At 45.2% G+C, this 10,529-nt stretch overlaps 1 protein-coding gene across 1 annotated transcript; it reads left to right on the top strand.

The window, feature by feature from the left end:
• Window positions 1-4,150: 4,150 nt before the first annotated feature.
• LOC140551060 (ribosomal protein S6 kinase alpha-3-like) lies at window positions 4,151-7,647 on the top strand. The gene is made up of 5 exons (XM_072674429.1): window positions 4,151-4,965; window positions 5,382-6,203; window positions 6,664-6,828; window positions 7,004-7,365; window positions 7,595-7,647. Exons 1-5 carry the CDS (start codon window positions 4,151-4,153, stop codon window positions 7,645-7,647), a joined length of 2,217 nt encoding a protein of 738 aa, XP_072530530.1.
• Window positions 7,648-10,529: the final 2,882 nt, after the last annotated feature.

A 10,529-nucleotide genomic window follows, 5' to 3' on the forward strand; every position in this document is an offset into this window, starting at 1 on the left:
AACATCCAGAAAACATCAGTAATGCAGAGCAGCGCTTTATTAATGCTCAAAAGACACACACACACACACACACACACACACACACACACACATAATCACACACACTTCCTTCACATCACTCCAGCTCTTTTTTTCTCTCTTTTTCTCACTCCCTCGTCCTCAAGCCTCCAATCACTCTTTCTCTCACTGTTTCAGGGTCAATCCTCCAAATCCCTAATTCTCTAACTGTCTCAGGCTCAATCCTTCAAATCCCTCAGTTTCTAACTGCCTTAGGCTCAATCCTCCAATCACTTATTCTCTAACTGCTCAATTCTCAATCCTCTTAATCCCTCATTCTCTAACTGTTTCAGTCTCAATACTCCAAACACTCTTTTTCTCATTCGTTCATGCTCAAACCTCCAATCACACTCAATCCTCCAACCACTCTTTCTCTCACTACCTCTGGCTCAATGCTCCAAATCCCTCAGTTTCTAACTGCCTTAGGCTCAATCATCCAATCACTCTTTCTCTCACTGCTCAATTCTCCAATCACTGTTTCTCTCACTGTTTCAGGGTCAATCCTCCAATCACTTATTCTCTCACTGCTCAATTCTGAATCCTCCAAATCCCTCATTCTTTAAATGTCTCAGTCTCAATACTCCAAACACTCTTATTCTCATTCATCCATGCTCAATCCTCCAATCACTGTTTCTCTCACTGTTTCAGGGTCAACCTTCAATCACGGTTTCTCTCTCTGCTCCATGCTCAATCCTCCAAATCAATCTTTCCCTCACTAAAACCCTAAATCCCCCGGTGAGCAAGCCAAAGGCGACAGTGGCAAGGAAAAACTCCCTCACCGCTGGAGGAAGAAACCTTGGGAGGAACCAAGACTCACACGGGGGGACCCATCCTCCTCTGATCAGAACTATTGATAAATGAATGATAAATTCACGGTTCGGTTTAGTTCAGTTCGGTTCGGTTCCAATCACTCCCTCACTGCTGCAAATTCATCATGGATCTCGCCTAGGTTCACTCTAGACTCACTCCTCCAAGCTCACTTCGCAGAGTTCCCTCGGAAGAGCTTCCTCATCCTCCCTCGAAGTGATCGTGAGACTCTGAGGATCGGTGCTGCAACATATTTCTTAGCTGCCCTTTTAACTGCAGCACAAAGCGGACTACAGTTAAAGCAGCCGGACTCCTCCCCGACAACCTCTACACCAGCTCTACTGCCACTACCGACTTCCTGGACTGGGTCGACTGGGTCTGGATAAAAACTGCTGCCCTTGTCAACGACGGTCACGACGAATCTGCCGATAACTCTGGGGGCCCTGCAGAAGCAATGGGGAGATGCAGGCATTGTTAGTGAGCTGATTCTGTACGGTAGCTACGTCTAAACAAGCTCTTCACCTTTAGTGATCTTTATCATGGCATAATATGGACACTTCACCAAGTGTGTGTGTGTGTGTGTGTGTCCTTAGTGGCAGTGTTGCCAGACTGACTGTGTAAGAAATAATCAGACAAACTTACTGTCGGTTTTCCTCCGAACGCTGGATGGCGTTCTGCTCATAAGCGTTCATTATGGAGAAGAGAAGACCGCTGGATGAGGACAGGCTGCTCCAATCCAGGTCCTCGTCCCCGCTGTCTACCTGCCTGTCCTCACTGCATTCTCCACTGTGTTTCCCTGGAATTCCACACACTTTCACCTCTGGAGAGCTTTCAGACTCGGGGAAAGATGAGTTTGCAGAATCTCTCCTTTCCCTGTTAATGAAAATACAGGTGATTGTAGTAAACAAACAGTGGACCGATCTGGAGGAGGGGGTCACAAAGCAGGATTCCCAGCTCAGCCAGAGAGCTCAAGCCTAGAGTCCAGCCTGTTCCATTGACCTGAGCCTGTTGCCATTGTCCCATTAAGAAATGCTGCTTTGTGAAACACCGCCCTGCAGTTCTTCAGAAAAGCCGTTTATTTACTATAGCTAATCAATCAATAAAGGATCAATAAAAACAGTAATAAATAATACATCCATTAACAAAAGGACTCGACACTGGAGTTCCAGCACAGCGCTCTACTTACTGTTCTTGCCTGGCCTGCAGCCAAGGGTGGTTCGCCACGTTTCTCACCGAAGGCCGGGTGAAGGGATTGAAGCGCAGCATATAAGAAATGAAGGCCCGACAGGGCTCCTCCACTGCAACCCCACACGAATACTCCACAGCTTTGCGCTGGAGCTGTGTGAGGGTACCTTGCTAGGTTGAGGTTGCTAGGGTGTCACAGGTAGTTGCTATGATGTCTCAGGTTGTTGCTATGGAGCTGACATCTGTTTATGGTGTTGCTAGGTGGTTTCTATGGTGTCACAGGTGTTTGCTATGGTTTTGCGAGGTGGTTGCTATGGTGTCACAAGTAGTTGCTATAGTGTCACAGGTGGTTGCTATAGCATTGCCAGGTGGTTGCTATGGTGTCACAGGTGGTTGCTATGTGGTTGCTTAGGTATCTCAAGTGGTTGCTTGAAGTTACACCTTAACATTCAATGTTAGTGTAAACACAGTACTACCTTAAAAGACGTTCCACCTTAAAATTCAGTGTCAGGGTAAACTTAGTACTACCTTAAAAGACGTTCCACCTTAAAATTCAGTGTCAGGGTAAACTCAGTACTACCTTAAAAGAACTTCCACCTTAAAATTCAGTGTCAGTGTAAACTCAGTACTACCTTAAAAGAAGTTCCACCTTAAAATTCAGTGTCAGGGTTAACTCAATACTACCTTAAAAGAAGTTCCACCTTAAAATTCAGTGTCAGGGTAAACTCACTACTACCTTAATAGAACTTCCACCTTAAAATTCAGTGTCAGGGTAAACTCAGTACTACCTTAATTCAGTGTCAGTGTAAACACAGTACTATCTTAAAAGAAGTTCCACCTTAAAATTCAGTCTCAGGGTAAACTCAGTACTAGCTTAATTCAGTGTCAGTGTAAACACAGTACTACCTTAAAAGATGTTCCACCTTAAAATCCAGTGCTACTTGAGCACAATTCCACCTTAAGCACAGTTTCGCCATAAAGAATTGACTTAAAAAAAAAGAATAATCTTACATTTATTAAAAATGATAAATCAGATCGACTCTAAAAATACACAGCAGACCACACAGCGAGATCATCTACGAAACGGTGTTTGAACCGTGTCTGTACGTTAATCAGTTCAGGCTGTATTAATTACACAAATGTGTGGAAGAAACAACAACAACAACAATAATAATAGTAACAACAATAATAACAATAATAATAATAGTAACAACAATAATAACAATAATAATAATAATAATAATAAGCAGAAAAGGAATAACATATATATACAGAGCTTTTCTAGAACTATAGGTTATTGATGACAGGGTTGTGGGTTCGATACCTGGGTTGGCCAAGCTGCTACTTTACCCTGTCTGCTCCCTGGGCGCTACAGCAATGACTCCCCACTGCTCCAGGTGTGTGTTCTCAGCATATCACTGTGTGTGTGTTTACTGCACAGATGGGTTAAAGGTGGAGGCCAAATTCTGTGTCCTGCACGAACGGTAAATCTATAGTGTGTGTGTATATATATATATAATGATAAATACCATGATTGCCATGATTTTTATATTTATTTCTTTATTTTTTGGTCAGTTTTATTTATTCATTATTTTCCGCTTCCTCAGCAGGTATTGTGTCTTAGTTTATTGATGTTTTTTTAATATATAAGTTAAAAACATAAAAATAAATAAAAAGTTTACCAAAAGAAAAGTAGAAATGCAGAAATAAATAAATGTAGATGTTGAACTTCTGTGTCAGTGAGGTTTACCTTCAACAGACCTGGCTGTATTCAATCAGATCAGTCTAAATATCACTGCAATTTGGTTCATATCTTAACCACAGGGGCCAATACTTTTCCACAGCACTGTGTGTACATACAGTTCTATACAGCCAATGAGGAACTGACCTCAGTAACCTGACTCCTCCTCTCCATTGTGATGTCATGTTGATGACATCACAGAACCTATAAATAGGCTTGTTCTCCCTCATTGGCTCAGTTAGGATTCGGCAGCCCGCGAGACAGCTGATTCCTATGTTCTCAGTGACACTGATGTCATTTGGCTGAAGCTCTTATCTAGAGCCAACTTATCTAGAACCAGCTTTCATCTGCAGGGAAACAATGGAAACCAAAAAAGCCTTGAGGAGCCTGGGCTTTCAGGTGGTTCGCAAAATCGGTGAAGGGAGTTTTGGAAAGGTGATGCTGGCCACGTCCAAGAAATACCCCGACCAGGTGGCCATTAAAACAACGGACCTCAAGTTGATGAAACCTGGTTTTGTTTCCAAATTTCTGCCCCGGGAACTCGCCGTTCTCCGAAAAGTACAGCACCCTCACATTGTTCAGGTGCATGACATCCTTGAGTTGAGTAACAGGCACGTGTTCATCGTGATGGAGGCTGCCGCAACCGATCTCTGTCACATGATCCAGGAGCTCCACCACATCCCCATTGACCAGGCCAAAAGGTGGTTCTCCCAACTCGTCAGTGCCGTGGTCTATCTGCACCAGCAGAACATTGTCCATAGAGATCTGAAGTGCAGTAATGTTCTGCTGACTGCTGATGACCGAATCAAACTGACCGACTTCAGTTTAGTTCGCATCTCAAGAGGCTTCCCTGACCTGAGTGAGACGTACTGTGGCACTCCTCACTACGCTGCTCCTGAGGTGCTTCTGCATGAGCCCTACGACCCGAAGAGGAGTGATGTGTGGAGCCTGGGTGTGATCTTGTACAACATGGTCACTGGGTCCCTGCCCTTCGACAGCAACAATCTGAAAAGGCTCCCGCATCTCCAGAAGCAACCCTTGAAGTATCCAGATGGTGTCACAGTGGATGAGCCCTGTAAGAACTTCATCTCCTACATGCTGAAGTTCCATTATTACCTTCGGCCTTCGGTGGCAGAGGTGGCACAGCACCAGTGGCTGCAGTTACCTGAAGACCGGTGAGTAAACCATTGAGCTGGAACTGGAGTCTCTAGTTCCAGGTTTATAAATATAAAGAATATTTCGTTGTACTTTTATTTGAATTGGATTTTTGTTTGTGATTATTTATTTTTAGATTGTGGGTTTATATCTCTATATAAAAAAGAAGCCATATTGTATTAGAACGTTACTAGAAGTCTCCTGTAGATGTAAATTAAAGCACATATAGGAAGAAGAGGGGGATCAGATCGGGGCAACATTTGAAGAACTGTTAAACACTGAACTGCTAGAAGTTCTTTTAGAAGAGCTGTTAGGATTAAGATTAAAACTGAATCAGGACTAAATAAACTGCTGATTCCAGCAGGAATGCACAGGAGAAAGAGGTCCTCACAACCTCCTCAACCTTCTAACTTTCTGCTTCTTTCTTCATCTGCAGGGAGAAAATAGACACTGACAAAGCCCTGAGAAGCTTGGGCTTTGAGGTGCTGGGCAACATCCAGGAAGGCAGTTTTGGGAAAATTAAGCTGGCCGCATCCAAGAAGCACCCCAAGCAGGTGGCCATTAAAATAGTGGACCGTATATTGATGGAACCTGATTTGGAGACCAAATTTCTGCCCCGGGAACTGGACATCCTGAAAACAGTGATGCACCCTCACATCGTTCAGGTGCATGACATTTTTGAGATGCCTAACCATCTGGTGTTCATCGTGATGGAGGCTGCAGCCACGGATCTCCATCAAAAGATCCAGGAGCTCCACCACATCCCCGTCGATCAGGCCAAAAAGTGGTTCTCCCAGCTTGTCAGCGCTGTGGACTATCTGCACGAGCAGGACATTGTCCATCGAGATCTCACCTGCAGTAATGTCCTGCTGACTGCTGACGGTCAAATCAAACTGACCGGCTTCAGGTTTGGACGCATTTCAAAAGGCTCCCCTGAAGAAAGTAAGACGTACTGCTGCACTTCTTACTACACTGCTCCTGAGGTGCTTTTGGCTACGCCCTACGAGCCGAAGAAGAGCGATGTGTGGAGCCTGGGCGTGATCCTGTACGTCATGCTCACTGGGTCCAGGCCGTATGACCACACGGATTTGAAAGAGCTCCCAAATCTCCAGCAGCGACCCTTGAACTATCCGGAAGGGATGGCGGTGGAGGAGTCCTGTCAGGACCTGATCTCCTACATGCTGCAGTTCCGTCCTTTCTTTCGGCCTTCGGTAACACAGGTGGCACAGCATCCTTGGCTGCAGTCGAGTCAAGAACAGTAAGTAAACCATCGCGCTGGAACCTGAGTATCAAGTTCCAGGATTATAAACATAAAGAACATTTTCATTGTATTTGAACTGTAATTAGATTTTTGCTGATTTATTATTAAGAGTTTATTTCTTGCTTGTTTGTTTACATGTAACTGAGTTGTTTATTCATTTCTATTTTATTGATTAGCTTTAAAAAACTTAGCACTTAGCAGAATGAACAAACCCTTTTCATGCTTTTGGGTTTAGTCACAGTTCCATCAGGAGTCACAGAGTGTTTCACAAAGCAGCATTTCTCAGCTTAAGCCCAGGGTTGAGGACTGGAATGTTCCTCAGCTCTTCTTCTATTGGACAGGCTGGACTCTGGGATCAAGTTCTCTGACTGAACAGAGACCCCTGCTTTGTGACTCCCCCTGAGACTGGTCAGCTGTTTACTTATTTGCTGTATTTGTCTTGTATTTTTATCAACAGTGAAATGAGTGAGACTGCAGACTCATCTGTGGCTGAGGCTAAAAGCGCTCCACAGGAGAGTGTGTTCGGGTTTCCAGAGAGACTCTGTGATGAGAGCTGTAAGGAGATCCAGCAGCATCAGCAGAACACCATTAAGCGTTTGGAGAAAATACGGAATGTTTGTTTGTTTGTTTGTTTGTTGTTTAGACACTATTTATGACTGTTGTATCTCTGCTCTCTCTATTAAAACAGTCAGTCTGGCAGCACTGTTCTGTAAATCAGTAAATAGGTAACATACAGTATTAGTTCACTAACAATAAGCTAATACTTATTCTCCACATTGCTTCTGTACCGTCTCCAGAGTTATAGGCAGGTTTGTGGTGGAAGCCGTTGACGAGGACGGGGAACCCAGTTCTCATGGAGACGCCAGCCCACTCCAGGAAGACGACAGCAGTAGAGCTGGGGCAAGTCTAACTTGCCGAAGCGTGGAGGCTGTGGAGGAGGAGCACGGCTGCTTCTGCTGCAGTCCTTTTTGTGCTGCAGTTAAAAGGGCAGCTAAAGCTTATGTTGTCACACCGATTATCAGAGCCTCCCATTCACTTCGAGGGAAGGTGAAGAAGTTCTTCATCTCTGCGGTGCACAACTCCTCCTCTTCCCAACAGGGGGCTCCACATTCTGCTGCCTCCACAGAAGCTCCTGCCTGTTCCAGTCCTGAACAGAGACGTGAGGATGGGACTTCGGACATCCTGCTCCATGGGCTGGTGGTGGAGGCAGAAGCTGTCCTCCCACAGCCCACAGTGAGGCAGGGAAGAAGAAGGCTGCGATTCCCCAAGTTTAAGGTAAGTGGACTGTTGAGTGATCGTGACGGTCCTTTTATACCATAGAATCACTTTAAATATTGATCAGAAATGTTTCAGTTGGTCAATCTTTGTCATTTTTGTCTCTCCAACAGATCCTGAAGAAGAGAGTTCATCCTCTGTAGACGACCAGCACGGCTCCCAGTAATGGTAGTGTACTGTCTGGGTTTGATTCTGAAGGGAAAGTCCCGCTCCATGGGCCGGTGGTGGAAGCAGAAGCTGTGCTCCCACCGCCCATTATGATGCAGGAAAGCAGGAGACCGAGTCTTCAGCTCCCCTTCAGATTATTCAAACTGAGTTCACCCTGTTCATGCTTAGCCCAAACAAATCATGTTGGATGACCATGTGGACCCACCTCCCACAAGGTCTGGGTTGGAGATGAGTGATTGGAGGAACAGCCTGCCTGATCTCAACCCGAGGGGTAGGGTGTTACTGGACTTTTGTGCTAGTCACAATTTGTCCACAGCAAACACCATGTTCAAACACAAGGTTGCTCATGAGTGTATTTGGTACGCTCATAGTGTACCTTGAGCCAAAGGTCAGTTAATGATATTGTGCTCATATCATGTGACCTGAGGCCATGTTTGGACTCTCGGGCAAAGAGAGGCACTTAGCTGTTAACTGATCATCATCTAGAGGTGAGTTGGACCAAGTGGTGGGGAAAACTGCCAGACAGACCTACAACGGCCCAAAGACTAGTGAGGGTCTGCTGGGATAGACCTGCATCATAGAAGCAGCTGGACATTTGGATGTGGCCTAAAGCTTTTTGTTAAGTGGTGTTGAGGTGCCTTTAAACCATTCATTATTCAGTCATACATGTTTTTGACCAGAGGAGGATGGGTCCACCTTGTGAGTCTTGGTTCCCCTCAAGGTTTCCTCCTCCAGCTCTGGGGAGTTTTTACTTGCCACTGTCGCCTTTGGCTTGCTCACTTGGGGTTACATCATCAATTTTATCTAATTTCCTGATTTTTTGTAAAGCTGCTTTGCACCATCAGATTTGCAGTGGCAGAAGTCCAGGGACTAGGAACAGTGTGGAGAGTCCATGGAGAATGACATTCGGGTGGCCATAAGGAGGTTCTGTAAAATAGTCCAACAACTCAGAAGAAGAAGGAGAATCATTGTCCAAACTATGGTCAGTTAGGGCGGTGAAGCTCTGCTCTCAGCTGAGGATATTGTTGGGCAGTGTATAGAACACCTTGAGGAACTCCTAAACTTGAGGAACATGCTTTCTGTCCAGGAGGTAAGGCTGGAATCTACCAGGGAGTCAGAATCTCACCATCTCTCTTGCCAAAGTCACTGAGGTAGCTGAAGAAAGCTCCATAGTGGCAAAGCACCAGAAGTGGAGGAGATTCACATGGAGGAGCTGAAGGCTCTGGTTGAGATGCCTCTGCAATGTTGCATGGACCTCTGGAACAGCACCTCTGGACTGGAGTACTTGGGTGGTGGTCCTATTTTCAAGAATGAGAACTGGAGAGTGTGTGCTTACTCTTGAGGCATCACACTTCTTAGCCTCTCCAGGAAACTCCATTCCAGGGTAGTGCAAAGGAGAATACACCCGATAGTTAAACCTCAGATTCAGGAGGAGCATCGCAGGTTCTGTCCTGACTGTGGAACAGTGGACCAGCTCTTCACACTCTCTCAGATAGTCGAGGGGTCATGAGTGTTCACCGTTTCAGTCTACAACCATGTTCCCCGAAGCTGTTTGTGAGAAGTGCTCGGGGAGTACGGGGTGCCGAGGTCACTGATGTGAGCCGTACAGTCCTTGTACTCTCGGTGTGAGAGCTGTGTCTGTTCTCTCAGCACCAAGTCAAGCTTGTTCAGTGTTGCCGTTGGACTCCATCAGGGCTGTGGACAGGATAGCAAGGCTTCTGTGTGTGATGGCCTCCGATGTGCACTTGTTTGCACAGTTTGCAGCTGAGTGTAAAGCGGTCAGTATGAGAATCAGCTCCACCAGGTCTGAGGCCATGGTGGCGTCCCATTCACTCTTCATTATGGAACAAGGAGCTCTGCTATCCGGGTGAGGCTCGGAGTAGAGCTGCTGCTCCATGGTGTTGAGGTGAGCCAACTGAGGTGATTTGGGCATCTGATAAAGATTTCCTCCGGTCATTATCAGTCCCCTGGTCCCCTCTGGACATGGCAGAATGGGAGGAGACCCAGAGGAAGACCCAGGACCTGCTGGTGTGATTATATCTCCCGGCTGGCCTGGGAATGCCTTGGGGAACCCCCAACAAGAGGTGGTGGAACTGGTTGGGGATGGGAGTGCCTGGACTTCTGTGCTCGCCTAATGCCACTGCAGTCCTGAGCTGAATTAAGAAGAGGAGGATGATGAAGATGAGCTTCAACTTTAAGGTATGTGAACTTTTTCCTCTTCTTGACACACATAAAGCTCTGCCATAGTGCAGCTAAATGTGCAGTTAAATTTAATAAAACATTTATTAATAGAGCAGAGAGCCTGGAGCAGAGAGCCTGGAGACATGATGAGAGGAGTAATCTGGATAATCTGGAGTGAGTCTGGAGGAGTAAAGAGGGAGCCTGGAGAAGTGATCTAGAGGAGTGATCTGGTGGAGAGTTTGTGTGTTGGTCAGCATGAATAAGAGATGTTCTGTATTACTGATGTGTTCTGGATGTTTCTTTTTTTACTCAAAGAAAATCTAAGTATTATTATAAAATAATATAATAACAATAATACTGTAATAAAATAAAGTTACGTCAAAGTCAGCTTTATTGTCAGAACTGCAATATGTACAAACACAGCATTGAAATTGCTTTACTCTCAGAGCCATGGTGCAACAATAAACAGCAAACATATAAATAAACATTAAATAACAAGAAGCATAGAAATGGTCTTTTACTAATATGTAGGAATGTAAGAGTTTTAGTGGTTGTATAAATAAATAGAGTGAAGTGGCATATGCAGCAGATAAAACATCTGGGTTTGGTTAGTGCAAATATAAACAGTAGTGCAAACTGGAGCTCATAGATTATTAAAGTGACGTGTGCAGAAGCAGTTCTTGATAATGCAGAGTTCAC

The sequence above is a fragment of the Salminus brasiliensis genome, chromosome 3 (assembly GCF_030463535.1).
Source record: "Salminus brasiliensis chromosome 3, fSalBra1.hap2, whole genome shotgun sequence".
NCBI lineage: Eukaryota > Metazoa > Chordata > Actinopteri > Characiformes > Bryconidae > Salminus > Salminus brasiliensis.